Genomic DNA, 26274 nt, shown 5'->3' with positions numbered 1-26274 from the left:
GCTACCTTGCCAGGAGGATAAAATGATTAGGATAGTAAGCCTGGTACCAATAAGCCATTAACAAATATGTTAGTCCCCTTTCTATCATATCTGCCCCGTTCCTAACCCCAAACCAATAGGAAGATAAAATGTGCTTCTTGTTTACCCTTTCTCCACAAAGGTGGTGCCAAAGAAAAGGATTTGTACTGTGCCTGTGTGGGCCAGGGGAGCAGGACCATCACCAAAATACATCAGATGGAAGAAGGGAGGGGAAGGAGACAAGGCTGGAGAGTGAGGAGCTGGTCCTCGAAGGCCTTTTAAGCAGTGCTGCAGAATTTCATGCAAGGGGAGCCATCCAAGGTTCCAGTAAAGCAGGAGGTGGCACCATCAGATCTACGTGTCAGGAAGATCACTTAAGTAGCAGAAGGAAGGACGAACTGGAAGGGCAGAAATCAGAGCAGGAAACCAGTCTTCAAGTCACTCCCAGCCTCATCTTAATCTCCCAATTCCTACAGTACAAACGATTTCTTGAAGAAATTCAAGCACCTAATTATACACTGTCATATCTTGCTGTTCTGTATGCGTATTCTTCTCCAGAACCACATCATTAAGACTACTGAGGGCAGAAAGCAAACCAGACATTTCTTTCAAATTTCTCAAAGTGCTGAACATGGTGGCTAACTGCTTCTGAGTTGGAAGTGAACTGAGTTGAAAGTTATTGGGAGACGGATACTACCACTGTTTAAAGTGTAAACTGAGGAATTTAATTATTCATGCTTCCATGGTTCAGTATTCTCATGTTCCCTTCCTCCACCCTCCACAGTTTAGACAGAAACACGCCTTGACAGGGCCAGGGCTCGCTTTTTATCACAAAGCCCACTTCAGCGAACGCTAAGGCCAGGAGTGTGAGCTGAAACCTCATTTGGGCTGTACTTCTCAAGAGACACTAAAGTATCAGCTCATCCGAGTCACAGCACAGCCAGGGCTTGTCACCATGTTTGCTTTTTTTCTGATAAGAATAAATTCCAGGGTAGAAGGGAAGAAATCTCCAGTAGTTTCATGATTTTTCCCACCATTGCTCTCTTTTCATACTTGACTCTGTGGTGGGGAAAGCAGCCCATCAACACTTCAGCTGCCAGCATGGGCAACAGAGCAGCTAGGGGTGTTTCTACCAGCCCCTGGCATTTGCGGAGCCCTGGCTGTCTGTACATGGAAGCCCCCAGCCACTCCTGAGGCCCAGCAATGAACAGACAGTGGCGCAGTCCTGTGCACTTCTCCTTCCACCCTTACATCCTGTTCTACTAGGCACGTGAGCAGAACACAGGGCCCACATCTGAATGTTCGCCTACCTTACTGTCCTCCCAAGCAAACAGCTGCCCTTTGACCCCACCCCCCAGGCCTAGCAACATCTTCTCATGGGAGGAGGTCTACACAGCTGTAAGAAATGTGCTCAGGGCCATTTGGTAAAAAAATTCCTGGGTCCTGGGTACCCAGCACATGGGGACAGTTTGGCTCCAGTGGGCATATCCCTTGGGCAAACAGGTCGCCTGCTCCACTGCTCTGTGGAGAGAGAACAGCTGGATAAAGGAACAGGGGCTTCTAGGTTGTGGGCATGGGAAGGGGGATCTGGTTGTCTGGGTCTAAAGGTGGAAATGAGATAAAGTTTCATGAATTCCTGAAAATACAGTCTCCTCAAGCTTTGGGCTGGCAAAGCTAAAAAAAAAAAAAAAAAAAAAAAAGAAGAAGAAGAAGAAGAAGGAACGGAAGGGAAGGGATGGGAAGGGGAGGGGAGGAGAGAGGAGAGGAGGGAAGGGACTTAGGTCAAATCGGTAGACACTAATCAAATAGTAGTTGTTGACTTCCTCTTATAAATCCTAGGCCCTGTTGGTTAAAGTCTGATGGCCACAGCCAGGGAGTGAATAAATTCTTCTAGAATGATTTCACTGCAGGGCCACAATCAACTCAGAATAAGGAACCCCTATCCCTGTGCAATGTCTTCCTCCTATTCATTCCCTTCATTTAAGGAGACACTATCTCCACAAGCATCTCATGAGCTATTTATCAGTTAGGAATACTTTCTGTAACATTTCCTGTGTGAATCACTGCAAAGATCGTATCTGGGACAGCCTTTGAGCTTTAGGATTTGTGTCTCTTAGCTGCTGGTTCTTTTCACTCCCTCCACTGCTGTCCCCCTGCCACCAACCAATCCTTAGTGTGCAGGCTTGTTGCCTCATGGTTTTAATCTGGCTGCCCAAGCACCAGGTATTACACCTGTATTCAAGGCAGGAAGCAAGGGAAGGGTGGAATATGAGAGCACCAGTGATATCTTTTTATCTTCCTTTAATCAGAAGTCTGGGGCTTTCCCAGAAGCTCCCTGACTTCAGCCCAAATGTGTCACTGGGCTACCTTTAGCTGCAAAGGAAGCCTCTACAGTGGACCCCATCATGGAACAGGGCAAAGGCAAAAGGGCCTGGTCATGGGTTATGTGTTGGCTACCCAATGTATCTCCCACAAGGTGGAAAAGCCCTAAAGGCTTTGAGAGACTGAGCCCACAGAGATGAGCATCTCATAGTTCGGAGCTCCTTGGAAAGAGGCTTGAACCACCAGGGGGTGCCTATTGTCCCATCTTAATGTCACCCAAGTCTCTAGATAGAAAGAGGAGCTTTATTGAAGGTAGTGGTTCATTAAGTCCTTTGTCTAAAAGTAGGCATAAAAAGGAAATGGGGCAGAGTAGGCAATAGTTTTTAACGTCTTACGAGAATAAAAACCAAAGGCACCCATTTGAAGAACATCTGATTGGCAGCTCCGAAGGCAGTAGGAAACAAATCTTTAGAACTTTGTCACATCTGTGGTCTCCACTGTGTTTCCCAGTGATGGGGGGGTCCCTGAACCTCTTTCAGAAGAAGCTGGGAAGTCCTAGGACCCTCCACTGCCTCCACTGTGGGGGCAAGTTCACGGAGGAAAGCACGCAGAGGTGCTGTGAACACAGGCCAGGAGGAAGATTCCTGTCAGCTGTGACGGGGACCAGCCTGGGCCCCAGAAGTTGCTTGAAGGCATACTTTTTACGTTAGTCACTCATAAGAGGTCCTGCAAGAGCTCAGTTACCAGAGAAATGTGGTCCTGAGGCCATCCTGAGAGTGATACCAGGACTGGTTCTGTGACGACTGAGCACCTAGAACAGGACCTGGAGGGAGGGGTGTGTCCCAGGACCTGGAGGGAGGGGTCGGCTTCAGGCAAGGTCAAGTGACCCCAACAGTGAAGGCTGACACGCATTGAAGGCAGATCACCACTGACTATGCCCAATAGGGAACTGCGAGTTTTGAGCGTTTGGAGCTTATTATAACCAGCAACTCCTGCTCAAAACCCCTGCCACGTCAGGCTAACACCACCTAACTCTTCACTTCTCTGAGGTCACCAGGTCAGAAACACCCCCTGTTTAACTTCATCTTTGTATCAAAACAACCAGCTGTCTTCTTCTGGGATCATGTGATGTGCGGCCCTTCCCTGATGCAAAAGTCTCTTTGTGTTCTTTCCTGCACTAACACCACACACGTGCAGCATGCTAGCTTCCAGGGCATTTTCTTCTACAGTCTCTCCCTCTGCGTTTGTCTCTGCAAGACAGCCAGATGCTTTCGATGTCTCTCTGGAGTAGTCTTTCTTCTGTATACACCAGTGCGCTGCCAAGGCATTGTTCTGGGTTAATTCAAGTCAGGTGGCAAGTGGTCAAGTAGCACTGCAGTCTGACTCATGAGGAACACAGGCATTTTGACATAGAGTCCACATGTAACATACAAAGTCAACTATTTCATCCATATAAGAAAAATAAAATTTTCACATAGAGAAAGCTACATTTTAAGAATACTGCAGTCAACACTGAATTAAATGACTCTAAATTGTTCACGTTAAAATGGTTAAATGTATGTTATGTAAATTTTAACTCCTTAAGAAAAATACTGTCTTACCAAAGTACAGTTTCTAACTTTATGAAGTACTTTTACTATCTATCAACTTTTCTTCTTCCACCCCTGTGGGCGGAAACAGCCAGTTGTCTTTTCTCAGAGAAGAAAACCTTAGCCACACAGAAGGTATGTATGACTTGCCAACCAGAGGACACTGAGCAACCAAGAACTCCAGTGTGTTGGCTCCTGGCCGATGCTCAGGCAATGGAAGTTCCAAATCAAGTCACTCAAGGCATGGTTCTTTCATTGACGCCACAGTCAGCAAAGGAAGCAAAGGCATCATCACATGAGATGGTTGCTGCCGTCTCTTCCTCTCCACATTTGTTTGAATTGAGGAAGGAGTTTATGTCTCACAAGCAGTATGGCAGAAGGGTGGGCGTGCAGTTAAGATCCATCTTGCTGTCTGAGCCATTTCTCAAATGTTTTTTACTTTTTAATTTTCTAAGTATATAATTCAGTATTTTGTAAGTACTGCACATTCAAAAGTTGTAACCACCACTACTAACTTCAGAACATTTTCATCAGCCCCAAATAAATCCTGTACCTATCAGCAGTCACTCCCCATCCCTCTTCCCCCCAGCCCCTGGTGACCACCTTTCTACTTTCCGTCTCTATAGATACTCCTATTCTGGACATTTCATATAAATGGAATCCTATAATCAATCAGTGGCTTTCTGTGTCTGGCTTCTTTCACTTAGCACAATGTGTCAAGATTCATCCATGTTATAGCATGAGTCAGTACTTCATTCCTTTTTATGGTCATCTAAACCATTTATGAGCCCCCAGAGATTCTTCCTGTTGCTTCTTTCCTGTTAGCTTTGAGGATAAGAGGACAGAGGGGACCACAGTCAGGGCAACAGAAGACAGCCCTCATCCTGGTAGTGCCCAGAGAGAAACAGACTCCCCAGGAACGTCACTAACATCCCCAACAATCTTCTTCTGGTAAAAGATATGAAAGGACTAGTAGGTCAGAATCATTAGCAAACAGTCTTGATTACACAGGTCCGTGCACAGCATGCAATTCAGTACAGCCCCAGGCCATTTTCAAGGCAGCAACTCCTGCAAACTCTTCAGACAACCACGTAGCCAGACCCACCACTTACAACAAAGGTATGGTCTGGCATCATTCAGAAAGAATCATCAGCCTGACCCCCTCCTTCTACAAGCTTTCAGGAGCTCCCTCTTAGACTGCTGAGCCATAGCACAGCAATTCTTCAGTGTTCTCTCCTCCTCTGAGTACAAGGTAGACAAGGAATGATCATGCCTATTTGCAGAAGAAGAAGTGGAGTCCCAGTAAGGGCAAGTGACCAGTATTCATTTACGACAGGTGACAGAAGTGAAATGAGAGGTCCTATCACTGCTCTGCGTATACCAAGTAGATCTACAAGAAGGTCAGCTAACTAAACACTCCTTCCAGGGATAAAGTAAGAGAAAAATTATAGTCAATTCTCAATTGTCCAGTTTTGAGGACATATATAAACCCAAGCTGTATTCTTCCTGCCACTGGACCATGTCTTCTTTTCCTGTAATTACATAGCATGTACCCAGAACACAACCTACATTAACAGCAAAACATCACAGGATGGTCAACTTGCAGCGTCCTCCCCACCCCCAAGTTCTCCAGCACAGACCAAAACCCACCACAAAGAAAAGAAAGAGAGAAAAGTGGCACAGGTTCATTTTACATGAAGGTCCAAATGAAAATTGAGCCTTCTATTAGATCCAGCTGGCCCAGGAGAAGGCTTGACAAGGAGCAGTGGCCCCTGCCCAGCCTTCCCCACAGTCTCCCCATCCAGCCACACTTCTTACCCGCCCTTCGAACTTGGCGGTGGCTCCTTCTTTGATGCAGAGGTTCCGAGGGGGCAAAATGAAAGCAGGGGCCTCTGTCAGGGGCATGGAGCCAACTCTTGAGGGATCCACGCTGAGGGAGGTTTTGGAAATGTGTGACGAGGCAACCAGCTTCACATCCCCCATGGTCTGCAAAAAGGAAGGAAGAGGACCAGGTCAGATCAGACAAAGCATAGCCCTGTCTTCCCTTCAGGCATCAGGTGTGTCCAGCCTGGAGGTGTGGCTTTTACGTGGAGCAGATCCCCAGTTAGGTCAGTGTCCACCCACAGTTCCTCTCTGAAGATGAGAGGCTCTGTCTTTTATACACAAAGTGCTAGGACAAGGCACAGCCCATCCCAGACAAATGCTCCGGTTCCCAGGGCAATGCCCTGCCTCCTCAAAACCCTGTGGGGAACTTCCCATCTTTTCACTGTCCCTTTCTTCTAGGAAAGGGGAAGCTGAGGACAAGAATGGAGAAACAGTTCTTGTAATAGGTATCGATAATCTGTATTTAATAGTCACTAACTCTTCAGGACCAACATCTACATTAAGCACTTCTGGTAGAAAGTAGAAACTGCTTTAGCCTGAACTGCAAGAGCTTGCAGGTTATAGAAAAATGGGATCCATACTCCAAGAGAGAAAGGCAGTTTTGGGTTAATACGGCAAGAACCTTGGGTGAGGTAAGGGGAGAGTCTTGGCTGAATGAAGGGAAGGAGGCAGGCAAGGGGGGACATCCCACCTCTGAGGAGCAGATTGTGAACAAGGTTCTGAGATCACAGGTCATCAGAGAAGCGGGGTGTTTTCAGATTATCCAGGCTAATGCCTCTGTTTATAACTGAAGCCCAGAGAGGGTAAGTCGCTTGCCCCAGGAGACAGAGCAAAACGATGGCATCACTGGCAAGAATACCTTAAGCCCTGACTCCTGGTCCAGGGCCTACTGGGGACTAGATAAGATGCGACTGGGGCTGGCAAGGGTAGCAGAATAAGGGGTTGACGTGAGAAGTAACAGATGACTACCCATTAGAGCGATGGTCAACTCTTTTGTGATATTTAATTATTCTCAATTTTAAATACATTTCTATTCTCAATTTTAAATACATTTCATCATAAAACTTGAAAATTATCAATATGTAAAAATAATAAGTTATCATTTATTGAGAATACATTCTGTTCCAGGCACCATATCAAGCATTTGATACATTATCTCATTTGTTTTAATCCTCAGAACAACCCCAGGAAGTATGTATAGTCATCATTTTGCAAATAAAGAAGCTGAGCTCAGACAGGTGGAATAACTTGCCCATTACACAGTTATTCATTGGCAGAAGTGGAAGTTAAACCCAGATTTATCAGGCTCCAGAGTTCTTTTAAAATGTGAAAATGTGAAACTAAAATAAAAGTTTTTTTAAGTGAAAAGATCCATAATTCTATTATATAGAATGGTGGTGCATTTCCCTCCAATTTTGTTTTTATCAATATAGAAAAACACATATCTTACATCGTTGAAAGCATACCATGTACATAGATGTTTTCTATTTTTTTCCCTACAACTTTTCTTAAAATAAGGGGGAAAAGTTGCTTTTAAGACATTGGATTTTCAAATATGCATCATATTGATGTATGACTTACATAACTATCTCCCTACTGCTGGCCATTTGGATAGTTTCTAAATATTTTATGATGCCTGGTGATGAGCCTATGTGTGCTGAAATCTATGCCTGAGTTCCTACAGATTTCCTTAGGAATAATTCCTAAAGTGGAATTATTATAAATTCATATCTGAGTCCTTGATTGCAAGCAACAGAAGCTAACTCTGGCTCTTATAAACAGAGAAGAGATTTGTTGGAAAGATGGTGGAGTTTCAGGGGGAATTTCCAAAATCCATAAAAAATCTGAAGAACCAGGCCGGGAAAACATTGCAGTTGAGAGCAGCTAGGTGGTCAGACTCCAGCCAAGGCCATTGGAAAATCATTGCCACCACCTGGAATACACCCTAAGTGTCCCTGTCCCAGGTTCCAAGTGCAGGTGGGGACAACTCCAGGCTGACCATCATTTCTTACCACAAAATCCCTGGTGACTGGCCCAGATGTGGGACACACATCTGCTGAACTGAAGAGAAGCCATATTCCTAGATTTGCTTTTCTGTTCATTTTCTTTGGCTGTCTGGTCACACACTTAAGTCCTATGCTGTGAGTCAGGTAAGCTGACACAAATGAACAACGCTTTCTGGGTCATGTAATTAGTTTGTTTAAACTTAATAATCTCTAACAAAAATAAAATGGGGATATCTCTTGTGAAGTTCAAGTGAAAGTAGCAAAGGGACTAGGCTCGTTTGTAATAGGGCACATCCCATGCTTGATAAACCCAGCTTTCTCTTTCACTGATAAGATATTAGCTTTGCAAACAAAATTCCTTTCCAAATCATAAGACTCACAGGTTCCCTGCAGTAGGTGACAATAAAAGCAAACACTAGTGTAGCGCTTACTAGATGTGGGGTACTCTTCCAAGCCCTTTATAAATAATAAATAGCTAATTTGCTCCTTACAACACTATGAGACAGCAAATCTTGGTATCCCCAATTTATGGATTAGACACCTGAGGCACAGTGAGATTGAGAAATTTGTCCAAGTTCATGCTTTTATTAGGGGGCAGAACAGGCATTTGAACCCAAGCACCTGGTGCCAGAGCCGCTATTCTTAACCACTGGGCCCTCTTGCCTCCTGTAAGCAGCCAAATGGGCTGGTGGGAAAGGAAAAGCCAAAGTTGAGATAACAAGGGGAAAAGCTGAGAGCCACTACCATATATATACAAAATTAAAATATTCTGTAATACTATCAACAACATTAAAAGATGGGTGATAACCTGGAATAAAATGTTTGCACCAAACAAAAGTCTTTACATATCAGAAGAAAGCAGTCCAACAGATCAACAGGTGGATGATATGACCTGAACAGTGCACAGAAGATGTACCACTGAATACTGCTTGGCTCCAACGATAATCCGAGACTGCAAATTAAGAATAAGCTGTCACTTTTTAAAAATGAACCAAAACATTTCATTTAAATGACATTTAAGAAGAAACATAACCTATGCTGCTGGTGAGACCATGGAGAGATGGACATGCCCACACCCTCCGTGGGGAATTAAAAACTGGTGTAGTCTTTCTGGAAAGCAATTTGGTAAAAAGACTCTTAAAAATACATCCATATCTTTTCCATTAATCCTACATTTAGAAATAAGTTATTGGGAAAGAATCAGAGATACAGCCCAAAATTTATTTACAAGAACACTATTTGCATTATTTATGACAGAAGCTAGACCATATTTTTAAAAATCCAACAGTGAGAACTGGTCAAATACAGTGGAATACCAGATGGCTTTATGGATACACATTTACAGAGAAAATAATGATATGAATTTGATGATATAGAAATTTTAAATTAAAAAAATTATGGAAAATTTCAAACACGCAGAACAGTAGAATGAATGATAAAATGAGCACCCACAGTGCCTATCACCTAGATTTAACAATTAACATTTTGCCATATTTATAGCATATAGTGTATGTTTGTAGAACCATTTAAAAGCAGTCATACTATAATTTTAATGGCAAGCATCAAGATATATTCATTCACTCAATTAAAATATATTTATTAAATACCTACCATGTGCCAAGCTACAGACTTGGTATACAGCAGCAAACAATTACACGAGTGGGGCATGTGTGTTGTGTGTTTGTGTGGTGACCGTAGAAACACGGGACTGGGGAAGGAATGGGCCTCTGATATCCCACATAGCTACCCAGGACCACACCCCAGTAGGAACACTGCTCCCTGTGCCCTCCTCCTCTGCCACAGAGGTGAAGTGACAGATACACTGTGCAGCCAGGACCGGGTGGAGACTTGGGGTAGAGGTGGGGACAGATACCATGAGGATCAGACTTTTGTGACCTTGCCACAAATCCAGGGGCACGGCCACTTTAAAGCTGTGGGCTGGGCAAGGCGCTCCAACTCTCTTGGCTTCCATCTCTTTCTCTGTCAAATGGAACGATCATATCAGCCTCATAAAGTTGAAGGGAAGGCTTGAATGAGAATGTATATAACACCCATAATATAGCACAAAAGGCATTCAATAGCAGTGACTGTCAACATCATTATCATCCAGTTCCCAAAGGGACGCCCATCTCTCCACCCTGAATATAGATCTAGACCCTTTCACCAAGGACAGCAAGAAGCCCCAATTATCTTCAGGCAAGGGTATCTGAGTGGGGTGACTGGAAAACAGCAGCAGGAAGCAGATAGCAGAATTCCCTGGGAAGGTGGGGAGGAGGGCCTGAGGCCCATGGGCAGCTTCCTGCAGCATCTTTGTGTCTGTACTAGCAGCATAATGAGCAAGGCGTATGTGCTGACATCACGCTGGACACCCATCTCAATCAGAAAGAGCAGTTCTAATGATCATCCCTTCACAATGAAGACATGGAGGCTCAGAAAGCCAACTACTCTTGTCTAAGGTCACACAGCTCAAAAGTGAAAACCAAACCAAGGTCTGATTACAAAGTCAAAATCTGCTGGCTTCTTGGAGGCCCCAAATCTCAAATGAGGCATTTCTTGCCATCCCCAGTAACGAGAAATGCAATAGGCAGAGGCTTGGGAGTTGTACAGAGGAAGAGGAGCAGAGGACGTGCCTCCCCCTTCTGCTGTCAGGCCTGGCTTTGAAGACACAAGACTCTTCTCTACCTTTGCTTTCAGGGGAGCTGGAAGCTAGGAGTGGTGAGATCCTCCTGGAAGGTAGGAGTGGCTCAGGACCCTCTGTGCAAGTCCTCTTGATCTAAACCCATGGAAATCTCCTGAAGGCCCCAGATGTTCTCATCAAAAGGCACCTGCTTGGTCTCAAGAGCACATTAGACAGGAGTCATCCAGCCCTAGGAGAGGTGTGGCTTCAGATTAGAAAAGGAACAGGCAAATCAATACAGCAAGGGAACATCTAGTCCCTTGCAAGGCGGTTTTGTGGGGGAGAGTTACTCAACTATTGTGTGGGCAGGACCAGAGCCCAGCCACACCAAACAGCTCTGCTCACCCTCAGCCCATCGCTCCACCCACTGCCATCCTCAGCATAAACAGATCCCTGCCACACAATTAATGGTTACTGACATATGTGGAATGCTCTGTCACAAAATAATAATAATAATAATAATAATAATAATAATAAAGTAAATTAGACCAAACCTTGTTCCTCTCTAATCCCTTGTGGAGCCTGTTGACTATATTCCAATCAAGAAAACCAGAGAGGTTGGGTGATTTCTGCAATAATTTCTCTAATGGCAGAGCAATGCTCAGTGGCTAGAATCAAACACACTCAGCTAGGGGGTCTTATTCAATACAAGCTAAACACAGATCAAACGGGAAACACAGAGAAGTAAGAAGAAAAAAACAGAGCAGTGGTTCAAGAGCAGGAAACTCCCCCTTACCCCTTTACCCCTCACCCCATGATGCTTGGGCCAAAGCCCACCTCCAAATGAGGCTTTCACAACTAGCATAATATATTAAACATTTGAAGCAGCATTGAGTTAATTGGACTTTAATTTGATCAAAAGCACTTTAAATTGTCTCTTGAACCCAGAAAGGAACACTTTCAACTACAGCGAAAAGAGATTGCAACTAGGAGGCAAATGACTCAGAAAATAAGTTTTAAAAAGCAGGGCTCAAGAAATACCACAGAACGAGTTTAGAGAAACCAGTTGTCCCCTTCCCTACCTAAAGGGTACACACTTTAAGTGATCATTGTCTTGAAGCACCTGGTCAGTTTGCCGGGCATCTTGGAAATACCATACCTTCCCTAGAGGGAGGGGCTCCCAAGCAGGCTCCGCAGTCTGCCGTGAACCCTACCTCCAACAACGGCACACATCAGAGGCAGCAAAACCACCCACGTGCAAGTGCCCCAGGCACTGACAGCTCCGCTCTCCCACCTTAATCCTCTCTGCAATGCACTCAAATCCTGACAAGTTCCTTAATCACTCCTAATTCCGGAGTGCGCTGCTCCTCAGCTGTGCCAGGCTGACTTGCTGTGACCTACCGGAGCAAAGCTGGGCAGGGCCACACACCAGTGAACGGGACCCACCTTACCGCGGCCTCTTCCCCGGCAGCTCTCACATGAGTCAGGATGCGAGGCAGCCACACTTCACCACCAACGTACTGCAGAGGTTCCTGTCCAAGGTCCAGCCACGAATGGAGAGCGAAGGAGTGCCGGGCGCCACAGAGCCCAGGGCCAGACCGAAAAAGTTAAGGGGCTTTTGTTCTGACTCTGCTCGCAGATGTTGCAACTTGCCTTCCGCTGAGCAGCCAACTTCACCCGGTCCGGGAGATCTGTTGTTCTAATCCGCCCAGCTGGGGTGACCTTTGAAACCTCTGGCTGCCACTGCAGAGGCTCTCAATGGAGTCCTGGGGGAGCCAGGGGTGGAAGCTCACAGGTTTTTATTTTTACTTGTTCAGAGCTGCAGATTCTAATCTGAGTGTGGAGCAAAGGGAGGACCCTGTCAAGTGGAGAGCTGAGCCCTCGGAGGGGCTGGGCACTCTCCCAATTCCACATCTGGCCTGGAACGCCACTCCAACCCCTTGGCACATCTGGCCTGGGATTACCACCCAGGGCTCGTAAGATATTTCCTCCTGAGACCCAGCTCTTTCTTCCCTAAGCCGAAGAAGCCTTGTTTATGATCCCTAGAGCAGGATGCAAGCCCAGCAAGCAGATGGATGGAGAACTCCTGTGCTGCATTTCTCATAAGGAATTGCGCTGATGAGAGCCAGGCTCCACAGACTGTGTTCATGTTGAGCACGACTTTGCCTCGTTGGTCCAGAGCCCTGGAGAGCTTCAGGAATGATCCTTGGAGCACTCCTCTAAGATGAGGCAGCAAGGTGATGCCCTGTCCAGACCTTTTCCTCCAGCGAGAGAAGGTATTTTCCTAGTTCCAAAGGAACATCCTATGCAACTCACACCTTGGGGCAGACTGCGGACATCCGAATCGGCAATGACATGAATTTAAGCTTTTCCCTTGAATCCTATCTGATTCTTGAAGAGTTGGTATTCTTCTAACACCTAGGAGACCCCCTACCTGCTTTCTCAGTAGTTCTCAAGCATTTTTGTCTCAGGGTGGGCCCCTTTATGCTTCTAAAAATTATTGAGGACCCCAAGGACCTTTTGTTTGTGAGTTATTGCTGTCAATATTTACCGTATTGGAAATTAAAACTGGGAAATATTAATTCATTTTAAAACATCAATAAGCCCATTATAGGCTAACATAAATAACATTTTAAGAGAAAAATATATTTTCTAAGACGAAAAAGAATTTAATGAGAAGAGTTGCTCCTTTTTGCAAATTTCTTTAATGTCTGGCTTAGTAGAAAACAGCTAGATTTTCATATCTGCTTTTGCATCCAATCTATTGTGACATCATAGCTACTTAAACACTGTACACCTGAAAGAGAATGAGAGTGAAATAAAGCAAATGATGTTTTCTTAGAAAAACAACTTGGACGTCAAGGGCCCCTGGAAGAGTCTCAGGAACCCCCAGGGCACATTCTGAGAACCACCACATTAGCCTATCTCCCTACTCTCTCTGTTACCATCTACTCTCATTTCCATCCTTCTTAAAATACACAAGGAGAAAGGGAAAAGTGGTCTTCTTTATTTTTTAACTTTTACTTTATTTTCCCTTTTAAAAAATAAGTTTTATTCTAGAATAAAGGAGTACATGTGCAGGCTTATTACAAAGGTAGATTACATGATACTGAGGTTTGGGGTATGATTAAATCCATCACCCAGGTAGGAAGCATAGTACCCAACAGATAGTTTTTCAGCACTTGCTCCCCTCCCTTTTTCCCTCCTCTAGTAATCCCTAGAGTGTCTATCGTTCTATTGTTATGTTCACGTGTACCTCATGTTTAGCTTCCACTTATAAGTGAGAACATGTGGTATTTGTTTTTCTGTTTCTGTGTTAGTTAGCTTAGGATAATGGCCTCCAGTTGCATCCATGTTGCTGCAAAGGACATGATTTCATTCTTTTTTATGGCTGCATAGTATTCTATGGTGTATATGTTCCACATTTTCTTTATCCACTCCACCACTGATAGGCACCTAGTTTGATTCCATGTCTTTGCAATTGGGAATAGCACTGTCAAGAACATACAGATGCATGTGTCCTTATGACAGAATGATTTATTTTTCTTTGAATATATACCCAATAATGCGACTGCTGGGTCGAGTGGTAGTTCAACTCCTAGTTCTTTGAGGAATCTCCAAACTGCCCCAGTGGCTGGACTAATTTACATTCCCACCAACAGTGGGAATGTAAATTTTTTTTTTTTCTCCACAGCCTTGCCAACATCTGTTATTTTGGACTTTTAAACAAAAGCCATTCTGACTGATGTGAGATGGTATCTCATGATGGTTTTGATTTGCATTTCTCTGATGATTAGTAATGTGGCACATTTTTTCATATGTTTGTTGGCTGCTTGCATGTATTATTTTAAGATCTGTTTGAATCATTTGCCCAGTGGAAAAGTGTCTTTAAATGAGTAGCGGTGTGTGGTTTAAGGGACAGGTGAGCAAGAGAGTGAATCAAGATGTAATTTGATTCCATCTTTTCTTCCAAAGAGAATGAATGAACACTTGTGGACCAGGGCGATTTGAAGCCTGAGACCGATACTGATAAATAGAATGCCTTTAAGTCAGTTAAGTCCCTGGTCAAGAATACAACCCAGACTCTGGGAAACCTTGCACATGGAGATATTAGAATATTTTTGGCTTATAAAGGGAGGAATGAATCCAAAAAACAATGCTGTTGACTACTGAGGAAAAGATGTGAATGCAGATCTAAGTCTTCTTAGACAGGTCTTTGGTAGTAGATAACAGCACTGGAAAGTCATTTTGAATTGGACAGAACCAAGAATAATGATTTAGGCAAAAATATGGAAAGTGTGTCTATCAAGCCTATGGGTTAAACTAAGCAAATATGAACAGCTAATATGTTGGATGTTAAATATAACTCTGAAAGATCAGCAAATGGACTGCAGCTTGAGAAGAAGTTTCAATGAAAAACAATTTTTAGACCCGGCACAGTTGCTCACTCCTTTAATCCCAACACTTTGGGAGGCCATGGTGGGAGGATAACATGAGGCCAGGCGTTCAAAACCAGCTGGGCAACATAGCAAGACCTCATCTCAACAAAAAGTTTAAGAAAACTAGCCAAGCATGGTGGCGTACATGTTGCAACTACTGGAAAGGCTGAGGCGGGAGTATCACTAGATCCTAGGAGTTCACGGCTGCAGTGAGCTGTGACAGCACCCCTGCACTCCAGCCTCGGTGACAGAGTGAGAACCCATCTCTTAAAAAAAGAAAACAATTTTTAAATTCCTATACTTGAGTTCAAAAACAAAAACAAATCAGTGTTTACAATCAGTATGAAACTAAACACAGACTTCTGTCACCTGGGATTAGGCCAAGTCCCACGTTAGAAGCCCATCAGATCCCTTTTTTTCTCTGCCCTACACGTCACAGTTGGCAGTCTGTAGTCATGTGGACATTTGATTAATATCTGTTTCCCCAACTGGAACATAAGCTACACCAGGTCACAAGTCCTGTGTGTTTCACTTGCTACTGTATCCCCAATGCCTGAAATACTGATGAGCACACAGGAAGTTTTCAATAAATACTGTCGAATGCATGAATGAATAGAAATTTGGGTTAAAAAACATAAAAAGTCATTTTCAAACGATGACACCACTTAATTTTGTTGTATAGGGAATCTTGAGAATATTAGAGTGTGTAAGGAAAAGGGCAGGTGAACAGGTTATGCAATAACAAATCTGCCCCTTGGGGCCTATATGTATTTGGTGCTAGGCACACAGCTGCCAGTCCTACCTCTAAACCTGGCATGTAACTTGTGCATCCTTTCTACTCTTTGTTTCTCAGTCTTCCCGGCTATGACATGGGCACACTCATAGCCTGCCCGGGTACAATCTCAGGGTTTCCTGCTGGCATCCTTGAGTGATTTGGATCCAGGTCCCTGGGTTCCCACATGAAAGCACGCAAAGCCAGCCCACTCTTGTCCCAACAGCTGAGTTCTTCCCTGAGCCACATGCAGCCTCTCCCTCCCCATGGCTTCCTGGGCCTTTCCTCTTGGAAAACACATTAAAGGAAGGGCTGGGCTTCTGCAGGCAGACAAGCTGCCCACATCAGCGGGGCCACATCAGCAGAGCAGCAGACCACGGGTGGGAGGAGCATGTCTGCTCACACAATCCTGGTGCCCACATCTTTGGCAGAAAGTTATTTTTAAATTTTCCTAAGAGGGGGGGACGACAACGACAACGACAACAACAACAACACACAGGCACATGCACACAGATAGAATCAAATCAACACCCCTAACCTCACACATAGGGTGAGGGAGCAAGGCCTGGTCTCCTGGAGTTGTTCTCTTCCTGCTGGAATTCTTGCTTTATTTGGGATTTGATGGGAACAGACTGAGAGAAGTTTTGTGCGATACAAGTCATATGCAAACGAAATTAAAGCCAGAACCAGAGCCCTGCTTATAACTAAATTAGCAAAACGCACACTCCAGCTAGAATCCTAAAGTTCACTCACTTCATTCTTAGGCATCACCCCCTCAGGAGTCAGTTTAGGGTATCAAGTGTACTTGTTGAACTCCTACCACCACTGTCTCCTTCTCAAATACCACGGCCCCCCCCCTCCATTCTGCCAAGCAGAACTGTGCCTTGGGTTTTAAACCCTAAGAGACGAGGTATGAGTACTCAGGTAGGGGCAGCCTCACCACCACTAGCCCACCGAAGCCCAGGAAATCGACTCAGGGAACAAGAACAGAGCTCGTGGCTTCCAATCCCTAGGAGGGTGGTTTGAGGCAATTGACAATCTCTCAAAATCTTAGTTTATTCATCTGTAAAATGGGGCTACTGCTAATACCCTCCTACTTGCAAGATTGTTATAAGGGTCAGCAACGTGCATAAAAAGCGGCCTCAGGCTAGTCTCTCACACAGAATAGGAACTGAATCTCTGATGGCTGCTACTGTTAATGTTGTTATTGCTTTTATGATTTTAAGGTTTCTATCAGAGGCTCAGAGAATAAAGGCAACCTTGTTCAAAGTAGGGAGCACAGGAGAAATCCGGATGGCACTGGAGGGTGAGATAGCACAGAAGAATCAGCGACTCTCATGCTTATTATGGTGCTGCCACCCAAACCAGCTGTGTGATCTCAGGAAGACTACCTTCCTTCTCTGGTCCTCTCTACATGGCCTGAAGGGTCTCTTTGGGCATTTCCTGTCCTAGTGTACCCTTCTCTAAGACTGCCACCAGCTCTCCACAAGACGTGGGCAGGTATGAAAGGTTCCAGCAGGGGGAACCAAGCCCAGGCAGGGACAAGCTGCTGCAGGACCCCAGGAGAGGAGGCAAAGCTTATCTAACAGAAAAGACTTCTGGCCAGGCGCGGTGGCTCATGCCTGTAATCCCAGCACTTTGGGAGGCCGAGGCGGGTGGATCATGAGGTCAGGAGATCGAGACCATCCTGGCTAACACGGTGAAACCCCGTCTCGACTAAAAATACAAAAAATTAGCCGGACGTGGTGGCGGGCGCCTGTAGTCCCAGCTACTCGGCTTGAGGCAGGAGCATGGCGTGAACCCAGGAGGCGGAGCTTGCAGTGAGCCAATATCACGCCATTGCACTCCAGCCTAGGCGACAGAGAGAGACTCAGTTTCAAACAAACAAACAAACAAAGAAAAGCCTTCTGTTGGGGCTCCCTGCGCGCAGGGCCGCCCGCCAGGCAGGTAAATCAGGCAGGCACACCTGGTCCTCGAGGCACACCTGTGAGACAGCGGCACAGTCTAGGAAGACTCTGAGGTCTGGGTCAGTCCTGGACCCACACCTGTGCAGTGATTCTAGCTTGTCTGCTTCTGGCCAGCTCCCAGGTGGAGCCCTCTGATTGGACGAGGTCTGTCCAGAGAAGAGCTGGGGCTGGAAGAACTAAGGGGAAATCCCAGGGGGGAAAGAAAAAGAGAGAACCAATAATAGTTGCCATGTACTTAGCACTTACTGTCAGGCATTGGACTAAGTACTTAAGGTGACTTAGAACTCATTTAATCCCTTAGCAGAATGGCAAATATTAACAGCAAAATTAATGGGGCAGAATGTTGGGGAGTATCATTGCTCATAAGGTAAATGGAATATACTCCCTGTCTTTCAATCTCTTCATTCTTCCTTTCACTCCCACTCCCTCAATTCTGCCAGCATTTGGTAATTTGAGTTATTTTAAAACAGAAATCTTGCAGGGGGCAGGGAAGGAAGCTGGGGAGAGGGCCAGCAGGTGGGTTTGGGCAACCCATGGCAGTGGGGTGTGCTATTGGTGCTCTAGGGTCACAGGATTGAGAGGAGACCCAGAAAGGAGAGGGAGTGAAAACGGTCACCTCTCTGTGGCAGGAATCGGCCCTGCCCTCCCCTCCTCTCCAACACTGGTCTGTGAGATGCCTAGGAAAGTCCACTTGGGAAAAGAAGGTGCAGGAAGGAAATGCACCTCATGATTCTGCAGCTCACACGCTTCCCTGGAGCAGGCTGTGAGCAGGTTCTCTACCTGCAGACTAGAGATCCCATTCCTTCGGTCTAGAATGGCCTGAAATACACAAGGCCTCCCTGCTTTCTGCAGGGAGCTGGTTCTGTGGGGATGATCTTAAGGGATAAGCCCGGAAGATACTTTGCTAGGAAGACCCTTAGATTCTGAGGGCATGGGCACAAGTGAACTGGGAGAGAAGCTGCCCAGGCCTGCCTTCTAAATGTGGTCCCTGCTCCTCTCTATGCAGTTTAGGGGAGGCACCAGGTCCCATGGCCTGTTTCCCTTGGGAAAACTTTAGCTCTGTGACTCAACTAACACCTGGCTGACTGGAGGAGAGGGAAGAAGGAAGGCGCTTCTGTGCGTGTCCTCCTTTCCATGTGAGAGCTTAAGCCATTCAGCTGGAACAGGTCTTCCAAGGGAAGAGGGAGCAGGAAGTACTGCTGATAGGAGGGGCTGCACCGACGTGGTAGCCAGTAGGAGCCCAGACTCTCATCACGTGAAGACTGTCACCAGCCCCAGTGTCCACAGCTCCTGCTGGAACCCCTGGGGCCAAAGGCAGTTGCCATCACTCGTCTGGCTCTGGTGCATCCATGGTTGACTCAAGCTTCCGTTACTGAAAGGCCTGGGGATACTTCTATTCCAAATCCTTCCGCATGTGACACAGCAAAGGAAAATGAGACATGAGCCAACCTAGTTTATCAACTCCTTTGGGACCTGGGATTTGAGAAGCAGGTTTGCCGTTTTCTAATTACATCCATCAACACAATCTGCCTCCTCTGGCTGAAGCCCAAAGCCTGGCAAACAGTGTTAAGGATTTCTAGTTTTACTTCCACCCTTGGTTAGCACCTAGAGGAGAGGGCAGGTGCACAGGGAGGGAAGTGAGGAGGAAGCCGAGACTGGGTTTCTCCAATATGCCAGAGGAGGGAAGGTGCTAAATCTAGGTGGAGATTTTTCCCATAAAAATCTAGGGTTTTTTCCTATACAATTCTCAGACTGGCTGCCTCAACTATATATAGAGAGGGCCAATTCCTAATCAGGGTCAAGTTCAGAACTGTATCATAAACACAGCTGGGGTAACCGCCAGTCCTAGGAGGGTAGTAACAACAGATTTACAACCTAAGAGTAAGCACAGTGGTGACTGCAAGACAGAGGACTTGGGCGGAGCCATCACGTCACAGGCTTTGTTGTTACACACACCTAGACTTGAACCCTGCCACTGCCACACAGTGGCTGGATGACCTTGGGTGATTTACTTAACTTCTCTAAACCTCAATTTCGCCATCTGTACATCTGCAGGGTAGTATGATTAGCAGCAGCTTTAAGCATCTATCAGAAAGTAGATACTCAAAATACTCAATTCACTTTAACTGCAATAGGTAATTTTTAACCATGTCTGGCACGTAGCAAGCACTCAACAAGTGGTAAAAATTTGGTAACAGTCAGTTATGATGAAGACTCAGGTATCACATTTCACTTAAATGTTTTAGTTCATTTAAATATTGTTACAAACATTGCCCTATATATCACAAGGAATAGATTATTAATTCCTGCTTTTAAATTGCCTTTTTAAATCAGTTACTTATAATTCGTTGGACAATATGCATTGCTCTCATTTTCTCAGATTCTAGGTTACTGTTAGCACACTAAAATATGGCTGGATTGCAGAATGTCAGGGATGAAAGGGAACCTAAATCATGTAGTCCGCTCCCTTACTTTATGGATGAGGAAATTAGGGCCCAGAGTAGACCAATGTATCTTCAAAGACTGAGTTGAGATCTCTGAAGCTGGTAAAGCACAGAGAACAGGCCATGGTAATCTAAGCAGGTGAGCCCTCCAGTACAGAGCTGATCTAGGGAGATGGTGGTGCTTGTATATAGGAGTAAGGAAACTCATCTGGTAAAGGGATGGGTCAAGAGAAATGTTGAGAAATATAGTAATTACATTGATTGAGACTAGCTAGTGGAGGGCCTAGAGGATAGTGATGCTTAGCTAATGTTACTAAAAGGGTTTTTACTTAAAATGAACATTTAGCTACTTATTTAACAACTTATAAAATACTTTCCTAATCAATATCCCATTTTAACTTCACAACATACCAAGATATTATTTATTTATGTATTTATTTTTTGAGATGGAGTCTTGCTTTTGTCACCCAGGCTGAAGTACAATGGCATGATCTCAGCTCAGTGCAACCTCTGCCTCCTGGATTCAAGTGATTCTCCTGCTTTAGCCTCCAGAGTAGCTGGGATTACAGGCGCACACCACTACGTCTGGCTAATTTTTTTTGTATTTTTAGTAGAGACGTGGTTTCAGCATGTTGGCCAGGCTGGTCTCAAACTCCTGACCTCAGGTGATCCACCCATCTTGGCCCCCCAAAGTGCTGGGATTACAGGCGTGAACCACCGTGCCTGGCCAATGTACTAAATTTTATAGCCCCACTTTATGGATGGAACACCTGAGGCTCAAAGATCAGGTGAGACTTGCCTAAGGTCATATAGTTAATAAAGCAGAACTGGAATCCAGTCCTTCTGAACGTCAAATCCAACTCGGTAACATAATTAGAAAGGGTTTATCAAGATAGGTTAAATCTTACGGCCAGGCATGGTGGCTCACACCTGTAATCCCAGCACTTTGGGAGGCTAAGGTGGGGGTATCACCTGAGGTCACGAGTTCAAGACCACCCTGGCTAACATGGTGACACCTCCTCTCCACCAAAAATACAAAAGTCAGCTGGGCATGGTGGCAGGTGCCTGTAATCCCAGCTACTCTGGAGGCTGAGGCAGGAGAATCTCTTGAACCCGGGAGGCAGAGGTTGCAGTGGGCTGAGACAGTGCCACTGCACTCCAGCCTGGGCAATGGAGCGAAACTCCATCCCCGCCCTCCACAAAAAAAAAAAAAAAAAAAAAAAGTCACGTTAAATCTTATTATAACAAATACCTTATAAAACAGGAAATGTCCAGTGTAACAAATGTATTGCTATCCCCTTAGATTTTTATTGCTATGACATCTGCTGGGTATAAATTTGACCAAGTCATCAATCCCTTGCCCAGGAAAACCCTTACATTTGTCCTAACCAAACAGAGTGACTTCATTTGAATCCCTCATGCCTGAGGAAGAGGCCATGCATACTGGCAAATGTGTGCAAGGCTGACACCACCATCAGCAGATAGCCTCTCCCCACACACAGAGGTTCCCAGAGTGTAGTTAAACATTGTTCCCATTCTCAGGCCAGAAATCTCTGTGTTCTCTCCAAAAACTTGCTGCCCTTCTCCAGACTCCCTCAACTCTCTCCTCCCACTAGCTGGGCACAAGCCCAGACCCCCAGCCTTAGGTACTGTATCAGAACAGCCAGGAGGCCTTGGCAGTGTGACAAGCTCTATGTTTCCACATGCAGTTCACCCCCTGCCCTCGCTGCCCTCCTGAGATAGGAGGGCTCCTCCCCAGACAGCCTCCAGCTGTGGGTGAGAAACAATGGCTTAGTGTTTCCTGGAAATTACCTGGGGGGGTGGAGAGCTGCCAAGCCAACCCTGCCAGGGTCATCAGCCCAAGGGCTGACAGTCAGGCCCAGACACAGCCTGGTTCTTCCTCCAGCCTCCTTCATCCTTCACTGCAGAGGGCTGTGTCTCTCCCCGTTTCTGGTAGTTCCACTTCCACCCAGCCCTGTCCATTCTCACCAGGGACAGGGCAGAGGGATCCCGTTTCTCAGGTTCCTTTAGAATTCTTTGGTACCAACCTTAGGTCCTTTGAGGATGAGACTCATTTACTCTAGGTGCCTGGAATTTCAGAGCTGGAAGGGACCTTTGAAACTACTTTCAATCCTACCTCCAGCCCAGAGGGGTGTGGCTGTGTGCTCTTTGGGATATTTGAGGCTACCTCACCCTGAAAACATCAACTTCACTCAAAGATTTGGGAGAAGCATTTTTATATTACAACCAAAAAATACAGATCATTGTATAAGATACCAACTGTAAGTAGATTTTACAAATAAATAGGAGTTCAAATAAATGCCAGGCTTTCTGCAAGCTGCTACAGGCTACACTTCAAGCCCCTAATCCTAGAATACAAGCTCTTTCTCGACTGTCCTCAGGGATGGCTAAGTCAGAGAAGCACTGGTCCAGTCACAGAAAGGAAACCTAAGCTCCAGACAAGTGCAGTGACTGAACCACATACCAACTGTCACTAATACAAACAACCCATTTATTGAATGCCTATTGAGGACCAGGTACTGTACTGAGGGCTTTATCTAAGTTTACTTTAATTTTCAAAGTAATTCTATAAGATACATACTGTATTACTTTCATCTTAAAGATAAAGGAAGGACGCAGAAGTTGAGTAATAGTAGCCAAAGTTCTCTAAGCTAATGAGTAATGGCTACTTATTATCAGCTGGATTTGAACTGAGGTCTCTGATTCCAAGGTTCAGACCCTTGGTGACAAGGTCACATTGTTAGAGATGCCACAGGGAAGACCCGGGAGTGGATTGCAGTTCAAAGGTCCTGGTGTCCTGTCCTGGCTCTGCCGCTAGATTGCACACAATCACAGAACTCAGAGAGCCCCTGGCTCACCTTCTCAGTCTATAGATAAGAGAACCAAAGCAAGCCTACAGAGAAGAAACTGACTGAAGACCACAAAATTTCAGGGACAGGGTATCCTAACAGTGAGGCCCTGAGGGAGTATCCTAACCTCTCTGGGGTTAGAAGACCTCTAAACAGGCCAGGCATGGTGGCTCACACCTGTAATCCCAGCACTTTGGGAGGCCAAAGTGGGCGGATCACTTGAGGTCCGGAGTTCAACACCAGGCTGGCCAACATGATGAAACCCCATCTCTACTAAAAATACAAAAAGTTAGCTGGGTGAGGTGGTGTGCACCTGTAATCCCAGCTACTTGGGAGGCTGAGGCAGGAGAATCGCTTGAACCCAGGAGGTGGAGGTTGCAGTGAGCCAAGATCATGCCATTGCACTCCAGCCGGGGCAACAAGAGTGAAACTTCATTTCAAAAAAAAAGAAAGAAAAAAAGAAGACCTTTAAACATATAATCTTAGGTGCACATCCTGGCAGTCTCTCTGTGAGCTCCAGCACCTGCAGGGCCACTCGCACACTCTGCTCTGCAGACAGCAGCTCACACTATCCTAAACCTCTCACCAGTAAGCAGGATGGAGTACGCCAAGGAAACCCATTTGACAATCCCAGTTGCCCTGCTTCTGAGACTAGCTTGTCAGTCTGCTAGTGATGAGCTAAGCCTTGTATTACAGGAAATAGGACATACACGCAGTAGCCAAATGCCACAGCCACAACACACAGCCCTCTCAGCAAGGAAATTCCAGAAGTTCATTATTTCCTGCGGTTCTTATATATAGGAATCTCTTCCATAGTCCAACTTCTTAGGCCACTGTTGTTTGTCTAAAAGGCCTACTCCACAACTGGACAAAAGGATTGAGAAGATGGGACTCTCCTGACTATTTCCAACAGTTTACCTGATCACGGTTCTCAAGCTTTATCAGGTTTGTGCTTTCAGCAGAGCAGGAAGAACAAGGGTCTAAGGCTCAGAACTCATCATCTGTCCACATATCTATCACTGTGTATTTACTGAGTGCCCACAGTGCCTGCTAGGACTATAAATAAGGTGAGGGCTTCAACAACCTCCTCCCAATACAATGACATAAGCGCTGCAGGTGAAACACGGACATAGGCCCTACCCCCAGACCTCAGGACACAATGGTCATGTTTCCCGTGGTTCCCATAGTCTCCTTGTGATTTCTCTCTCCTCCCCTGCCCCTGCTTCCCTTCCTAATCGAGGTGGCCACTCTCTGGAATGAAGAGTTCAATCTGCATCCCCCTGTGGGCCATGGGTGAGCAGGGCGGCCCTGGGTCTGGAGCTGGCATCTGCTGAGCCTGGGCCTTTCTGGGCCCCAATGGGCTTGGGCTGGCCCACTGTGTCAGGGTTCAGCCCTCTCAGCTTCATTTCTGGCGCTCAATGGAATACAAAATGAGGAAATGTAAGCCAGCTCTAAGCCTGGCCCTGGCTCTGCCAATGGGGATGCCAGTTGTGTCTCCTCTAGATGAACAGTCCCCTCAACAGGCTCAGGACACTTCTCACCTTCTCTGTCATTGCCTTCAAGTATTCATTGAATATTTGAGCAACTGCTGCTCCAATCTACATTCTGAGATTCAGCAGGGACCAAGTCCGGCTCCATCCCAGCCAGCTGGGAGGCAGGAATCACAGCAATACAGGGAGAAGAGCGAAGGAGTTAGAGAAGTTAGGGAAGACAGACTCAGGGAGCAGCCTTGGAAGGGGCACATTCCTCACTATGGCTCTGAGGCGGCCCCGGATCTCAGGAACCCTCAGCCTATTGGAGAAGAGGCAGACAAGAAGAGAGCAAGGAGCTCGTGGTCACCTGCCCGTTTCCTTGCCACTCAGCCCCTCACTCCCCTGACATTCCCCTGAGCTGGCCTGCAGGTTGCTGGAGTCTCTCCTCTAGCCACAGCTCTTTAAAGTTGAGCTGACTGAAGTCCACACAGTCTTGACCTGATGCTCTAAGCCTGGCCCTGGCTCTGCCAATGGGGATTCCAGTTGTGTCTCTTTTAGATGAACAGTCCCCTCAACAGGCTCAGGACGCTTCTCACCTTCCCTGTCATGCTCCTCAGGTAGGCAGGTGAGCCCACTCAAGCACCAGCTGCCTGCAATGCCTGTGGCAGGACTGGCCGGGAGTCCAGTCAGACCCTCGGCTGTCCTCATGTGACTCACACTGGCCCTTCCACATCATGCCCTGCCTGTCTCCCAAAGGACACCCTCCAGTTCCAGGGTCTCAGCAGGGCAGTCAGTGATGTTGCTGAGAACAACTGATTTTTACCATCTGCAATGATGGGTGATAACAGATATCAGTCATACTTTTAACAGACATACTTTTCTCCCTTAACAGTCTCATTTTTCTACCAATCATGGCTACCTCTTTCTCCTCATACTTCACCAAAGATGTTAATGAGGCTAACATATGTTTCTCCTCTTCTCCCAGCCCTAAATCTCTTCTAGAGTGGGGCTAACTAGAAAGAAAATGGTGACCTCTGGGCACCTGGAGAAGGCACGGAGCAAACCAATGACCAGCTGAGAGCACAGCCCATCAGCAGGAACACAAAGAGGAACTTCTGCTCAGAGGTGTCAGCTCAGGTGGTTCCCAGCGGAGAGGAGAAAGTGTGTCCCCTGTCAACCCTCTATGAAACAGGGAGCCATTTGCACTTGGGCTGAGGGAGCCCTTCCACACAGGATCCTCCATCAGCTGCAAGGGGGAAGTACAGGCAGATGCAGGGCCAACAGGGAGATCAATGGACCGCCACCAGCTATTAGCTGCACTCATACCTGGCTCAGGGAGCACGGGCCTTGAGGATATGGGGCTCAGCTTCCAATAGGGAATTTGGAATCCTATTGGAGAAAACAGTTTATCGAAGAGAAAAATAGAGCCGCAGGAGCCAGGAAAGTGGGATGGAAAATTAAAAAGCTAATGGGGCATTGGCCTGTTCAAAGACCCTAAAACCCTTCATGCTTGTCTACTCCTGAACTTGAAATTCTGCATCCTGCTGGAGATGCTGTGCTAAACAAAGGCAGCAGTTCATTTTTTAGCATTCAGCCTAGAGTGCCCAGCATTTATTGAGTGTTAGATGCTCTCTCTCACCAACAATAATAAGATTGGTATAGTGCTCTGAAGAGCAGTATGTTGTTTACCATCCCTGCAAAGCTTTGAAACGGCAATTCTAGTGCCAGAACATTTTCTTTCAAGCAACTTAGGTAAGCTTCTACCTGGTGGACACAGCAGCCAGACAGCTAGGCCCCTTCAGCTGTGATTGATCAGGCCAGAAAGCAGTATTTCACGTACTTATTTACATCATTTTTCTATAAAAACATATCTA

At 46.0% G+C, this 26274-nt stretch overlaps 1 protein-coding gene across 9 annotated transcripts in view; it reads right to left on the bottom strand.

The window, feature by feature from the left end:
- Positions 1–26274, bottom strand: part of MYLK (myosin light chain kinase) — a 220904-nt gene that overhangs the window by 175316 nt on the left and 19314 nt on the right. For 2 of the 9 annotated variants that reach the window (XM_015130014.3, XM_015130016.3), the window contains exons 1-2: positions 11883–12553; positions 5748–5915 (exon numbers count right to left, since the gene is read on the bottom strand). In XM_015130014.3, the coding sequence (XP_014985500.3) occupies positions 5748–5912 (165 nt within the window). In that variant the 5' untranslated portion in view covers positions 5913–5915; positions 11883–12553. Of the gene's footprint in view, positions 1–5747; positions 5916–10501; positions 10687–11595; positions 11831–11882; positions 12554–26274 lie in introns of those variants that run through there. The other 7 variants (XM_001113525.5, XM_077993789.1, XM_015130015.3 and 4 more) reach the window with 6 other exon arrangements.

This window comes from Macaca mulatta, chromosome 2, assembly GCF_049350105.2.
Source record: "Macaca mulatta isolate MMU2019108-1 chromosome 2, T2T-MMU8v2.0, whole genome shotgun sequence".
Lineage (NCBI taxonomy): Eukaryota > Metazoa > Chordata > Mammalia > Primates > Cercopithecidae > Macaca > Macaca mulatta.
The sequence above is the reverse complement of the archived record's forward strand: the minus strand, read 5'-3'. Positions and strand labels throughout refer to the sequence as shown.